This window comes from Neofelis nebulosa, chromosome 9, assembly GCF_028018385.1.
Source record: "Neofelis nebulosa isolate mNeoNeb1 chromosome 9, mNeoNeb1.pri, whole genome shotgun sequence".
Classification (NCBI taxonomy): Eukaryota; Metazoa; Chordata; class Mammalia; order Carnivora; family Felidae; genus Neofelis; species Neofelis nebulosa.
The window spans coordinates 39,965,205-39,980,684 of NC_080790.1; the positions used below are offsets into that span (position 1 = coordinate 39,965,205).

The 15,480-nt window shown below is 40.1% G+C and overlaps 1 protein-coding gene across 2 annotated transcripts; it reads right to left on the bottom strand.

The window, feature by feature from the left end:
* Positions 1-3,303: 3,303 nt before the first annotated feature.
* MRPL35 (mitochondrial ribosomal protein L35) lies at positions 3,304-13,636 on the bottom strand. Of its 2 annotated transcripts, none has more exons than XM_058683444.1 (4): positions 13,373-13,636; positions 7,827-8,016; positions 6,363-6,507; positions 3,304-3,649 (listed from the first exon to the last, which is right to left on the bottom strand). In XM_058683444.1, the coding sequence occupies exons 1-4, from the start codon at positions 13,413-13,415 to the stop codon at positions 3,461-3,463; spliced, it is 567 nt and encodes a 188-aa protein (XP_058539427.1). In that variant the 5' UTR covers positions 13,416-13,636; the 3' UTR covers positions 3,304-3,460. The 2 variants fall into 2 exon arrangements, with proteins under 2 accessions (XP_058539427.1, XP_058539428.1); XM_058683445.1 differs by lacking the exon at positions 13,373-13,636 and adding an exon at positions 9,752-10,130.
* Positions 13,637-15,480: the final 1,844 nt, after the last annotated feature.

Below are 15,480 nucleotides of genomic sequence, written 5' to 3' on the forward strand. Positions count from 1 at the left end.
AAAAATGTTGAAAAAAAAAAAAATATGAACAGGGTGCCTGGATGGCTCAGTTGGTTAAGCGTTCAACTCTTGATTTCGGCTCAGATCATGATCTCACAGTTCGTGGGTTCGAGCCCCACATCAGGCTCTGTGATGACAGCATAGAACCTGCTTGGGATTCTCTCTCCCCGTCTCTCCTTCTCCCCCTCCCCTGCTCACATAGGCACGTGCACACGTTTTCTCTCTCAAAAAAAACATTAAAAAAAAATGTGAACAGGCACATATAAGCTTTACTGGGTGGTCACAAAGACTTGAACACTTAAAATTTGAAACATCAAAATGCAACACTCATTTTCTTTGCATTTATAGTCTTATATTCTGTATGGTTGGCATGAGGGCTATAAAAGAAAGCAGCAGCAAAGGACCACATTCAGAAGGCTGAAAGGAAGACAAAGAGGTGGAAAGAAACGCTAAAACTCCATTCATTTATTCATTTATTGAGCCAAGTCCAATGGCAACAGAACTGAGATTAACCAGGTGAAGAACTGACAAATAACAGAAAAGCAAAGGCTGACTTGGTACAGTGTCATGAATAAGTATTTAGTATTTCTAGTGCTAGGTCATAGTCACTTAATTTAGATACGAATTTTCATGTTAAAAGACTCCAGGAAATGCATAGGATTCCAAGAAGTTAGACCTAGGTTCTGTGACTTATTAGCTGTATTTTGGGTAATTTATTTAACCTTCTATAAGCTGGAGTTTCCTCAAATCTAAACCAGGGATTAAAAAGTATCTCCCTTGGTCACCTGGCTGGCTCAGTTGGAAGAGTGTGAGACTCTTGATCTGATGGTCGTGGGTTCTAGTCCCACAACAGGTGCAGAGATTACTAAAAAAATAAATAAAGAAAAAACCTCCCCTGCAAAGTTGGAATGAGGATTCAGTTTTGTATTTATATGCCCATCCCTATGCTGGAACGCAGTTGGTATTCAATAAATTATACCTTCACATAAAGTTTGGTGCCATTTCAGTAGGCTCTTTAATGAAAGATGTTTGGTTGTCAGAGTATAAAATCAGTATCGATGATAAGCCCTGCTACCCATAAAACAAAAGTCATATACACGAAAATTCCCTTTCTCCGAAATCACATGTGTGGCAGCCCTCACACCTCAGTCCGTGTCTGGATGCTGAGGTCTGGTTGCCGGTCCTGGTCTCTACCCCTCCTACCCTGGGTCTACGGGAAAAACCAAGGTGCTCTGAGGCCCCTACAACTGAGAGCTTTGTTGTCTGTATTTGCACTAGCGAAGTCACAGAGGCAGTGGGAAAGTGGCCTCCTCCTCAACTTCTTCAGGTACCAGTTCCATCCTGCTACCAGGGGTGAGTGGAGGCGGGAGCGGGGTGGGTGAGAAGTGATGTGGAAACCTTGTAAGTGCTTAGATTCTGCCATGTCAGAAGCTACAAGAAAATGAAAACCCATCAAAACAGAATGCCACTGCACGCTGCAGTCTTACCTCATCTCCAATCAAATGTCTGCTCTTTATTAATTGGTCACATAAACAGACATACAGGTGGCCTTCTAGTTTTGGAACACTCTATTGTCACCCCTTTTCCTTTTAAGGAACATGCACTGGTTTCAAGACGTTCCTCTCATAATCCTAGCCTGACTTGCCACAGAATTTCAACTTGGTTATCTTTAACCTTATTCTATTAACAATAGAGAAACTTCATCTTATCATCAACTATTAAGGGATTTGAAGTAGTAATTGAGGCAGAATTCTAATTAATAGACACAGTTCATGACTCACGATGGTCTTAGATTTTTCGACTTTATGATGGTGTGAAACAACACACATTCAGTAGAAACCGTACTTTTAAAAATTCTGATTTTGACCTTTTCCTGGCTTAGTGATATGTGGTAAGATATTCTCTCGTGATGCTGGGCAGTGGGAGTGAGCCGAGGCTCCCAGTCAGCCACGTGATCAGAAGGGTAAACAACGGATAGACTTACAACCATCCTCACCCACACACAACCTTTCTGTTTTTCACTTTTGGTACCGTATTCAATAAACACAAGACAGTCAACACTTCAGTATAAAATAGGCTTTGTGTTAGATGATTTTGCTCAACTGTAAGCTAATGCAAGTATTCTGAGCACATGTAAGGTAGGTTAGGCCAAGCTACGATGTTTGGTAGCTTAGGTGTATTAAATGCATTTTTGACTTAACAATATTTCCAATTTACAATAGGTTTCCTGGGGTGTAACCCCATCGTAAGTTGGTTAAGATCTACAGTGGTTTTTCAACCAGGCCAAGTGCTCTCTTGTTGGAAAATGCTTCCCAGATGACTCTGATGGGACAGCTCAGAACCACTGCCCTAGCTTTAACCACACGGTGAAGAGAATTTTCCTTAATGCCTCTTACCCAGCCCTCTTCAAATGAACAATGCTTAACTCTTGCTTAGTGTCTACAATGTGCCTTTGGAAAATGTTTATCCTCACAATTAAAAACATGAAATCTCTGGTAGATAAATCATCTTTTAGAAAACACAGTACCTTTCAACTCTTGAATAAGAAGTTTTTGTCCTCACCTGTAAAGCCTCTTCTGTTTCATGAATGGGCATACAGAAAGGCTGTTTGATTTACTCTTCTCCCTATAAAAATCCTGGTCCAATAAACTGAGAACTGTTATGAACCAATAAGCCTAGCATACTAGATGTGTGCTACAACCCCAAGCTCACCTCTAAGCGAAACTGCTCCATGTGAACCTGCTAACACAACCAACTGAGGCAGGGTGGGCTCCTGACACCGGTCAATGACCCCTGAGAAGACCTGGTGTAAAGAGATAAGCTGGCCCAGTTAGAGACTCTTGGCAACTGGAGCCTGGAGATGGGAGCTCAGGGTTAGGACGCAGAAAACAACCCGAAAGGTATGAGCTAGGATTATGATGGGGGCAAAAACTGAGGCACATGCATGGCAGACCCCCCCAACCCTAAAAATCTAGCATCTTTTGCTCTTGAGGCCCTTAGAGGTGCCTTGGATCTTGGAACACCCTACAATTTCTGTTCGTTCCTGAGACCTGGGGGTTATTTCTGGGAGGGGGATGGAGCTGGTGAGGTGGTTCCTGAGTTCCCAGGCACACATACTTCAAATAATGTCACACTGCTTGAGGTAACTTGTTGGCTTTCAGTCTTCTGATGCCTGCTCTAACTTCAAATTCCTTGCAACTAGATAAGCCTAAGTGGAAACAGTTAAGCCATTACCATTTGTTAAAAATAATCAACAATTTTAAACTCTCATTTCCCTGAACAAATTTTGAAATGTTTAATCCATTAAGTTTTAAAACTTTAATAAGTTTAATGTTGGAACTGTATGTTTCCATACCAATTGGCACAATTTACATCAAGTTTTACACTTATTCATTTTTGCAAAGACATCATTTACACAAAGATACATATTCAGTAACTGGGAAGTCCTAAAACTTCTGATCTAGACTTTCAGGTTTGTCCGATCATGATACTTCTGATAAGGATCGTCAGCATACCAGTTTCGCCTCTTCCAAAAAGACGTTGTCATTTTATCTAAGAGCTTACTCTGGGTTTTATTGCAGAACACGAATTCCCTCAAGCGCCTTTTTCTTGCAGTCGTCTTTTTCCATAATTTTTTCTTATAACCAGCCTGTGGGATAATATTATAAAGACATTTAAAACAAGACGTTATGTAGGAAACAACAGATATCTTCACTATTCATGGTTTATAGGTCCAATGAGAACAAGGATGAGACTTTCATTGGGGCTGGTCATGTTTTTCAGAAAGATGTGATTCTCAATGAGGGGGAGATACAGAAAAAGTATATGCAGTTTGAAAAAGAAATATTAGTAATTTAATACTTTGATGAATCTTTGTGGTGGGGAAAGTACAGGGTAATGATGTATAATTATAATCGCTAACTTTATATGCATTACCTTATGATCTCTTCAACAATCTTCAACAACATACCATTATTCTCATTTTACAGATTCAAGAAAAACCACCACTGGTTATAGAAGTAAAGTAGCCAACTGAGGTCACGGAACTAGTAAGAGTTCTTAACCACTACTCTACTATTTTTCCCAGTGTAAGGCTGAGGAAGGACATCACTAGCTAGGCTGATAAGATTTATGTTCATTTAAGGGGACTAGGTATTACAAGGGCCGATGAGCACAGCACCTAAATTTATAGCTTCATTTCCTCCTTTCACAGTAGGGACTGACTTCTGTAGTGTAAGTACTTTTCTAAGGAATACCGAATACAATAAAATTGCTATTGGGAGTGGTGTTAGCCTGTATGTTTAACTCAGAACTGCCAGATACAGCATCCAAGCATTATTAATTTTGAAAGACAATAATTAATTTTTGTAGAAAAATTAGATTCGATTGAATGTAAAAACTACAAGGATAGTCTGTTTAGACCAGAAGAGACTTTAGGTGCCACCCAGGTTAATACGTGGCTAAAACCACACAGAAAGTTAGTGGGGACGGGAGACTAGAACTCAAGCTTTTGCTAAGAGCCCTTGAGTCCTTTCAGGCCAAGGGCTCTTTACTCTTTAGGGCACTACACTAACTGAACAAAACCTTAGCCCTGGGCTGAGAAATCATCTTGGGTTTCTGACATGTCTTGATATCATCACTCTGACCAGCAACTTCTACAGTACAGTTAATACTCAGAAATAAGAAAACAGTATTTAAGAGTTCTGATTTTAAAATGCCAGAGATTAGATTTTTACTACTCAGAGCTTACAATTTCAATGGAAAGATTCAAATCTAATCCCCCTATTTGTGTAATAATTTTCTAGTTTGTAAGCCAAGCTGGGTCCCTGTGGATTTCTGACTTACAGACAGTTAATTTTTTGTCCTATTACCACGAGTATCTTTGATCATTATTCTATGGAATGCAACCACTGTGAAAGTGCTTGAAACTTTTCAGACAATGTCTAGGTTCAGAAATGAGAGAGAATAAAACTGTGCTGCAGAAAGTATTTTCAGTTTTTAAACATGAATATAAATTAACCCATCCAGCTTTTTTGTTTTTCCCTAAAAATTGCATTTTGGTGAAGCAGGCCATTCTGCATATAGAATAACTTTTGGGACCTTGAGTGGGGACGAGGCATTATGATTAGAGAATGTGACCAGGTCCTTTACAATAACATGATGGTTTCAGAGCCCAATAAAAGGGGCATAGAAAGGAAGGCAAAGAAAACCACCCATCTTATTTTATCTAGGGCTAGATGAAGACCTGGTTATAATCAATATGACAACAAAGGGGAGGAAATTTTCCAATGGTCCAAAATTCACAAAATTCAGAACTATTAACTGAACTACATTTATTTAGTTTGGCTACTTACAGATTACATGAGCTTCTAATTACAAGTGTAGCAAAGGAACTACCACAGTATTGTTCCAAAGGAGGAATGAGCGGAGAGTTCCAATCAACATATTTACCTATAAATTTAGGATTATTTATGTAATAGGAGATAATCCTTTCAACCTTTCAACTAGTGAAAATCCCACCAATTAAGTATTTTATTTTTATGGAGAAACAAATTTCGATCTTTAAGAATCATTCATTAACTTCCAAGTAGTGAAAAGGAATTAAAATTTGAATAGTTATTAAAACTCAAAGGTAGTTTTACAAAGCTCTAGTCTTCAACTGCTTTCTAATCATCATCTGTTTCCATGAATAAAGACGTGAACGAAAAAGCCCACATTCATGCTTATGACATGCTGTGAGAGAGGACAGAGCAGTAATAATTTGTCAGAATTCCCCCACACAGGCTATGGTCCCAGGTCAGAGTAAGTGTTAGGGTTCTGTCTGATATGGAGCCCAATCATACATACCAACAGACAGAAAAACATAAAGTTAAAAAAAGTTCATGTGGGGTCAATGTTCTGTCATAAAGACTAAGCCACAGAGAATCCAATCCAAAATTGGTTGAAAGCTCTTCAGTCCCCAATCTGAGCCACGAGACTAAGTCCTTGTTGAAGGCAACTCTGTTGCTCTAACACTCTAGGCTTAAACAGAGCTTCCCCACAGGTTATTACACATTGGGGGTTTCAAAGGGCTTCTGGTGATCATTAGATGCACAGACATATAAAAGACCTGAGATGGACCCATCCTACATTGAAGACGTTAGCTATTGTGAAGAGTGTTTCGTTTTATGCACGCTTAAATGTGTTTTCTTCACATGAATTCATTTACATTAAGAGATGCCTGCCAAATTGGTACTTAAGCACAGCACTGTAAAAGCTGCTGGTAAATGAAAGGAAGGTACATTAGTGAATAGGCTCACTGAATTCTGCTTCTTTTTAATCTCTTCCCAATCCTTTTTCAATCTAATAGTGTGAAGACTCACCTTCCTCCTTAGCCACAGGCCAGAATGAAGTCGAAGAAACCTGTAGATGACAGCTTTCACAGTCTTTCTCTTCCCTTTCCGTGAACTGAAGTATGTTACGGTTCTGACTGGTAGCTTCAGGACATTTGGAAGCAAGGGGGCCGCTCTAAAATATATTTTTAAAAATATAACTCAGCAATAAGACTCATTAAAGGATAAAATCCATTTCTATACTTAGAAATGAGTGGGGGCGCTTGGGTGGCTCAGTTGGTTAAGCATCTGACTCTTGATTTCGGCTCAGGCCATGATCTCACAGTTCATGATTCAAGCCCCTCATCAGATTCTGCACTGACAGTGTGGAGCCTGCTTGGGACTCACTCACTCTCTCTCTCTCTCTTGCTCTCTCTCCCTCTCTCTATCCCAAAATAAATAAACTTAAAGGTGTGCCTGGGTGGCTCAGTCAGTTAAGCATCTGACTTCAGCTCAGGTCATGATCTTATAGTTCATGAGTTTGAGTCCCGTGTCCGGCTCTGTGCTGACAGCTCAGAGCCTGGAGCCTGCTTCGGATTCTGTGTCTCCCTCTCTCCCTGTCCCTCCCCTGCTCGCTGTCTCTCTGTCAAAATAAACACTAAAAAAAATTTTTTTTAGTTCAAAGTAAATAAACTTAAAAAAAAAAAAAAATGAGTGGAGGAGCTCCACTGGAATACAGCTGACTTTAATATACGTTGTTACTTCAAATGATCCTGGACACTAAGCATAAATAAGAATAACAACCATCGCCAACATGTAAGCCTTCCATAATCTGCCCCCTCAATCCCCATGAGAGAATTTATCCTATTGTATTTTAATCATCTGACTTTTTTGTTTTTTAATTTTTTTTTTTTTTTTAACGTTTATTTATTTTTGAGACAGAGAGAGACAGAGCATGAACGGGGGAGGGTCACAGAGAGAAGGAGATACAGAATCTGAAACAGGCTCCAGGCTCTGAGCTGTCAGCACAAGAGCCTGACGCGGGGCTCGAACCCACGGACCGTGAGATCATGACCTGAGCCGAAGTCGGACGCTTAACCGACTGAGCCACCCAGGCGCCCCAATCATCTGACTTCTTATCTATTCAGAGTTATCTCTAACTCCTTGAGGACATCACTTTATCTTCGCATCCTTTCTGCCAAGTACTGAGTACCCAGGAGTCCTTAACTAAGTATTTGTTGACTAAATGGATAGCAGTCTTGCCCGCTGAGCATCTCGTTCACCCTCCGCTTTGGCTGACAGCTTCCATCCAGGAAACCACATCTAGAACATCAGAAGTGTGCTCTGTCGGGCAGGTAGGCACATGGCTATCAATCATATTCTCCCCTCCACCAGGCAAAGTCTATATAATAAGTCTGCTTCTAGATATTAGAAGTCTGCTTCTAAAACATCTTTGCAGGCATGAGTATTTTAGAATTTTTGTCTCAGCATCATGTTTACTGAAATATACTCTACCTATTGAGGATTGCTGCAGTATGTCCACACGTCAGGTTTCTGACAGACGTGGCAAGTCTGGGAGCAGAGGAAACAACTGGTGTCTGCAGAGAACTAAAATGCCGGATGGACAGTGCAGAACTAAGACAGGCATTCTTGACACCGTTTTGACAGGCTGAAGACACCAAAACATTCAGGGGCTGTAAGACTCCTGTAAAGAGAGAGAAACATATTTAATATGATAAACCAAATTCTGCATCCAGATGTTCAAAATTAAGTAATGTATCAAAGCAAGGTGAGTATCAGACTCACCGGTGGAGCTTTTTACCAACTTTATTTAAAAAAAAATTTTTTTTTTTTAATGTGTATTCGTTTTTGAGAGACACAGTGCAAACAGGAGTGGGGCAGAGAGAGAGAGGGAGGCACAGAATCTAAAGCAGGCTTCAGGCTCTGAACTGTCAGCACAGAGCCCAACGTGGGGCTCAAACTCACAAACCGTGAGATCATGACCTGAGCCGAAGTCAGACACTTAACTGACTGAGACACCCAGGTGCCCCTTTACCAACTTTATTGAGGTAGAACATAAATACCATAAAACTCCCCAACTGTGTGTGAATTCAATACTTTTTAAATAAACATAGAAAGCTGTACAACCATCACCACAATCCACTCTGATGTGTCCTAGTTCTGTGTTCAACAGTAGGGAACAAAACAGTTGTAACATTAAGTCCCACCCACCAGATCTTACAATCTGATGAAGTAGGGCTCCATAGCACATAGGGCAAAGGCAGGGCAGAGATGCAAAAGCCTGGCCGTTCCCTGCAGATGCAACAGAGTAGCAAGAGAAGGTTTCCTAAAGAACAAAACAGGTACTTGAGCTCTCCTCTAGAAAATGAACAGGCCACAAGAGGAGGTGGAGAGTCGGGATAGGATAAACATACATGAAGGCAAGGGGGCTGAAGCAAACATACACCTGGAGCGGGGACTGGACCTGCGCAAGGTTGAGCACTGCTTGCCTGAAGTTATGTGTGGAGATGCCTGGGGACAGATCAGAAGGGGGTGGAGGGGCCCTAGATGCATGGACTGAATGCATAAATCTTCACATTATTGCCAAAGTAAGAGTCCAGGGCTGCAAAGCCAGTGGAGCACTGACTCCACTCAGGCTGTGAGTCTAGTGTGGGACTCAAGAATGTGCACACTGAAAAAGCTCCACAGGATGATGGAAATGCCCCCAAACTGGATTGTACTTATGGTTGCACAACCCATTAAATTTACTAAAAATCATCAAATTGTACACATAAGACAGGAATTTTATGGTATGTAAATTACACCTCAATAGTTGGTTTAAAAAAAAAAAAAAGCTCTGGGGCACCTGGGTGGCTCAGTCAGCTGAGCATCTGACTCTTGATTTCGATTTCGGCTCAGGTCATGATCTCAGTTTGTGAGTTCGAGCCCCCATGGGGCTCTGAGCTGATAACATGGAACTGGCTTGGGATTCTCTCTCTCCCTCTCTCTGCCCCTCCCCTACACTCTCTTTCTCAAAATAAACTTAAAAAAAAAAAAACAAAAAACAACTCCACAGGGAGTCTGATGTTCAGCCAGGGCTTAGAACCACTGCCTTATTGTCCACTGCACTGATTTCACATCACAAATAAGAGGCAGTGTGGTGTAGAACGGAAGAACTGGTATTTGAGTCAGACTGTCTAGGTTCATAATCTAGCTCTACTACTCACTAGCTGTGTGACCACGGGCACGTTACTTAACCCTTTTCTGCCCCAGTTTCCTCAAATTTAAATAAGGTTAATCATGAGGAGGTTAACAAGAATTAAATGAGACAACATGAAAAGTGCTAGGAAGAAGGGTTGGCACAGGGAAAACATTTAATGAATGCTAATGGCAGATAATAAAGAGCAGAGAAATGCTTAGTAAAAATGTTATAATGTTACCTGGGGGCAGGAGAAAGATTGAATACTTAAAACCCATATTTTTGCTTTTCTGTTCTCCATCTAAGATAACAATTTTCAAACTAAAAAGGGTAGCATAAACATTAATAAGTTAGCTGAAATCCATGATTCAGGAGACATTTGAGAGAGCCCTTTTGGGGGGAACTTAGAAGTGAAATTCTCTACTCAGTACAAGGCATTCAAGTCTCCAGGTATAAATAACTGTATTTCAAAGAACTGAAAATATTTGCAGACATGATAAGCTAGGAAATAATTTTTGAAAGATTAAGTGAATTGAAGAGGAGGACTGTAGACAAGAAAATGTCCCAATTTTCACAAGGTCATCCAAACTTGGTGTTTTGGTTAAAACAAAACAAAAAAAACCCTCAGAAATTCTTAGAAACCACTCCTGAAGGAAGTGAGCAGGTAAGGGTCTAGAATATATAAATAGGTAAACTACAGGCTCATCTGTCGAAACAAAACAAAACAAAATGTTAGAATGGATACAGAGAATTCACCACAGGAGAAAAATCTACATCGTCAATTGGGAGTGAATTGTTCCTTAAAAAGTACCTCATTTCATTTTTTATTGCAGTTCCTAGCCTGGGAAATCATGGAAATGTCTAGACACAGCATATCCTGATTTTAGAAAGGCATGTGAAAAGATTTCTTTATATTCTAAAGAGATAAATGTGGACAGGATAACAGGATAGGTAGGTAAATCCCAAGGTGACTAGAAACTATCCCCAAATTAGTTGACTGCCATTCTCCTGATGAAAGTCTTTTCCTGGCTCCCTAATTGACTATTTTCCCCAATTTTTATGAAGGTCCTGAAGCTGCGTAAAGCATGTTTGTCACATCTGCATAAAAGCAAAGTCCAAAGACTATCTGCACTGAAAGTGATCTTGGTAAAATGGATCAAAATTAATTAAGACGTAATTTGGGATAAATACATTAAATGAAGGATGAACCTTACTTGAGAGCAGTTCGGCCCTTGTCCACCATACTCTCAGGTGGACCAACCACACGATTTACCTTGTAAAAACTGAACACAGTCTAACTCGGAATGTGTTAACAAAAGGGTAGCACACAAATCAAGGGCAGTAATTTAACTGCTCCTTCGGTCTTCTGCCCTGTTTGGGCATTTCAATACATACTAGCTTTCTCTAAACACATTCTTGTATGGAGAACACGGATATCTTAACAAAGAAGGTGACACAGAACCAGAATTTTGAAGGAATGAGGAGGCAGAGAGAACGGAGTGCACAGGTGAAGAGGCAAAAATCGCATAGTATGTTTGGGGAATTACAAATAGTCCCATGTGGCAGGAATCGAAAGAATGGTAGGGAGTGGGAAGCGAAGTGAGTATGACTGTCTAAAGCAGTGCTCTTCAAGCTTCTTTGATCCCATACCCTCTAAAAGAATTCTGAAAAATTATTTACCCTTTCACAAAATTTTAAGTAACATCTAAAATTTTAAATAGTTTAACTTGTTAAAAAGGATATAATGTCCAGTATATTTAAAATACATTTAAAAATAAGCTGTCACATCACTCTTTCAAATGCTTACAATGAAATCTAATTATCATAGTGAGTTGATACCCACCTACATCATCTATTTAAAAAAATGCAAGAACAACAGGGGCACCTGAGTGGCTCAGTCAGTTAAATGGCTGCCTATTGATTTCAGCTCAGGTCATGAGCTCACAAACTATGAGCCCTGCCTTGGGCTCCTAGCTTAGAGCACGGAGCTTGCTTGGGATTCTTTCTCTCTCTCTCTCCCTCTGATCCTCCCTGAGCTCTCTCTCTCTCAAAATAAATTAAAAAAAAAAAAAAAGCAAGGAAAATAAATTCAAGTCAATGAAAATAAGAACTTCTTTTCATCAAAAGATACTTTAAATAAACTAAAAGGGCTAGCCAGAATGGGAGAAGATCCTGGGAACACACTTAAATGAGAAAGGATGCACATTCGTAATATATAAAGAACTACTATGAACCCATAAGACAACACAATAGAAAAATGGGCACAATATTTAAGTAGACATTTCATCAAAAATTCAAGTCGCCAATATACATGTGTAAAGGTATTCAAACTCATTAGTAAGCAGGGGAATGATATTTAAACCACAATGAGATGCCACTAAATACCCATAAGACTCACAGAAATTTGCTGGTCTAACAATACCAACTGTTGGTGAGGATGTGGCACATACAGTGCTGGGGTGACTTTGAAGAAGCACATCGCTTTTACAGTATCAGGCAATGCAATACACACACACACACATTCTGATTCAGCAATTTCCACGGCCAGTTTTACAAGTATACACACATGCACATCTTAGAGAAACTTGCACTCAGGTACCAGGACACAAGGTCAATCAGCTTTCGACCTAATTGCCCCAAACTGGAAACACTCAAATGCCCAGTATCCTAAAATGGAGAACTGTGGAGTGGTCACATAAGAGACTATTACATAGCAACAAGAAAGCACTACAGCCACACCCAAAATGAATGAATTTCACAAATTAAAAGACATAGGGTTACCTGTGTAATTCCATTCACGTAAAGTAGAAAAACAGGCAAAACTAAACAATATGTTATATTACTTAGAGATGCATACATAGATATTAAAGCTAGTACAGAAATAAAAGCAAGGTAATAAAAATGAGGATAGTGTTTATATTTGGCAGAAAGAGGGAATTTTGACTGGGAGAAACACACAGAGAAGAGGCTCCTGGTAGTGTTCTAAGTCCTGCCTTGGGTGTTACATGGCGTTTGCTTTAGACTTATTTGTTAAGCCATTCACGTGTTACATGTTTTTCTTTACATGTTGTATTTTCACAATCAAAAATTACTCCACGTAAAAACGCTCTTCTGTAATAGTTGGAAAATTTACACTGTAGTTTTTTTTAAATTTCTATTGTTTCCACAGAGTTTTATCCTAATGTATTTTGTGCTTAACTAATTTACTCATAATTTTATCATTTAAATATTTTTGCAAAAGTCCTTCTAGTGAAGGCAGCTTAACTTAATTGCCTTCACTCCTGTCATCTCTCTCGGTCAAGAAATCCTTAGGACTGCCCCTGTGCCCGGGACTGAGTGTGCAAAAGAGTCAGATTCCCTGCACATTGTGGGAATCTCATACATACAAGCTTACTGTGAGCCAGGCACTACGCAGGGCGCTTTACGTGCACGAGGTCATTCAGTCCTCAGGTAGATGGTGTCAATCCTCGTTTGAGAGCTGTAGAATCTGAGGTTCAGAGAAATTACTTTTTCAAGCCCAACGGTCACGAGTGGCGAATCCTAGCCTCTAAATCAGAAGGTTAGCGGGGACTTCGCTGCCTCCTCTGTCCCCCTTCCGTCCCGTCCTTTTAGTCTGTTTTCAAAGTAAGGCGGAACGACCAGGAGCCGGTAAGGAAGCAGAAACCGGGGACACCCAGGTCCGCGAGGATCCAAGAGTGTCGGGAATATCCAATGCGAGGGGCCGAACACAGCCCCGGAGAAAATTTGGAACAATCCTCTGGCCTTTTTTTTCCTGTTCACCTCCATGCTAAATGCCTACTCCATCCCGCGCCATTCCCGCTTTCTGGGAAGGGATAAATCGAGCGTGTCGCTTTCCACTGACCTGATGCAGCTCTGAAGGCACGGGCAAAGGCAGAGGCCGCCATCTTGCCATCCCGCCCTACGGCAGTCGCATTGGGTCTAAAAGCTCCAGGTCAAAAGGGAATTTAAAGAAAAAACAAAACTTGGGTGGAGTCGAGGAAGGAGAAAAAAATGAATAAAGGAACGGTCAAGGGAACATTCCCTGTATTGAATGTCTTCTATACGCCAGGCTGCTCTTCACCGCTGGAAAAGAAGTGCCTATAAAGAGTGTCTGGCATATAGTAAGCTCTCAAATTTTTACGGAGCATTTGATTGACAGATCTATTTAAAGCACACAATTTGAAACACAATTTCTTTATGCTCAATTTTATTCAATTTCAGAAAAGAACCTATTTTCCAGTCAAAGCTGGTGAATGTCAGGCTAAATGACTGGGAAATATCAATGTTATTAAAATTGTTTTTTTAATTAAATGCCAAACATAATTAAATGAATGTAAATATCCTAAGGATCTCTCTCTCTCTCTCTCACACACACACACACCACACACACACACACACACACACCACACACACTTTTCTAATCATTAGCACTGATTGTTATTTGGTAGAATAGCATCTCTACTCTTCTTACCTAAACAATTCTACATTCCTTACTTTATTCTTCATAATTAGTGATCATACACTTTTTCTAATGTCATTCAAACACACAAAACAACAAATCTCTCTCCCATCCTTGTTGGCTAGGATATTCCATGCATATACAATCCATGACACCATATACTAGTTGAAATGGGTAAGGATCAAACACAGGTCTCAACGAGTTCACATTTAATAAGGAGACAAGCATAGACCATCAATACAAGGCAAATGATAGAGGATGTGGTAGGTAGAATATAACGTGAGGCTTAAAGAAAGGTGAAGATTTTAACAAGAGGAAGATCATTCGTGGCAATACAAACACAAAGAGGTAAGATGAGACAAGAGGGAGCCAGAGAGAAAGACAGGATTTATTGACAGCAGTGGTTCTCAAACTTTTAGGTCTTAGAACTTCCTTACATGCTTAAAAGTTGAGGACCCCAGAGAGCTTTTAATTATATTTCCAATTGCTGCTGAAATGAATTACCTCAAACTTAGTGGCTTAACACAATACAAATTATCTTGTAATTCTGTAGGTCATAAGTCTAAATTTTTTTTTCACATTTATTTTTGAGAGACACAGAGTGCAAGTGGGGGAGAAGCAGAGATAGAAGGAGATGCAGAATCCGAAGCAGGCTCCAGGCTCCGAGCTGTCAGCACAGAGTCCGATGTAGGGCTCAAACTCACGAACCGTGAGATCATGACCTGAGCCAAAGTTGGGTGGCTTAATCGGCTGAGCCACCCAGGCACCCCTGTAGGTCATAAGTCTAAAATGGGTTTCACAAGGCTAATATCAAAACATCTAGGGCTATGTTCCTTCTGCCTCCAGAAGGGGAGGCATATTCTCTAGGGGATAATATGTTTCCTTGCCTTTTCCAGCTTCTAGAAGCTGCCTGCCTTCCCCGCCTTGTGCCTCCTTCCATCTTCAAAGCCAGTAATCACATCTCTCTGACTTCTGCTTCCATTGTCACATCTCCTTTTCAGACTCTGGCCCTCCTCTCCCCATCTGTTACTCATAAAGGCCCTTGTCATTACATTGGGCCTATGCAGATAATTCAGGATAGTCTCCCCATCTCAAGAGTTTTCATTTAATCACACCTGCAGATCTTTTTTGCCGTGTAAATGTATTCATAGGTTCCAGGAATTAGGAAAATGTACATATATTTGGGAATAATTATCCTGCCTATCATACTGAGTAATTAATTTTAAAACAATTATTTTTATAACAAAATATACTCAGGAAAAATAACTATTCCAAGATAAAAAAAATTAGTGAGAAGAGTGGCATTGTTTAACCTCTTTTGCAAATCTCTTTTAAGATCTGGTTTAATAGCTGGATTCTGAAATTTGCTTATGCATTCAATCTATTGTGATATCACTTGTCACCTAGCTTCTGGAAAAAATCTACTTTAAAATTACGAGATGAGCGAAAACAGCAAATATCTTAATGTTATGAAGGTAGTGTTGATTTTATGCATCTTCTGAAAAGGTCTC

Excerpts from the sequence above, each read along its gene's own strand:
- MRPL35 (XM_058683444.1), bottom strand. The coding sequence starts at position 13,415 with ATGGCGGCCTCTGCCTTTGCCCGTGCCTTCAGAGCTGCATCAG. Across the intron at positions 8,017-13,372 it reads TGCCTTCAGAGCTGCATCAG|GAGTCTTACAGCCCCTGAAT; the intron begins GTCAGTGGAAAG and ends CTCTCTTTACAG. Across the intron at positions 6,508-7,826 it reads ACTGCAGCAATCCTCAATAG|AGCGGCCCCCTTGCTTCCAA; the intron begins GTAGAGTATATT and ends AATATATTTTAG.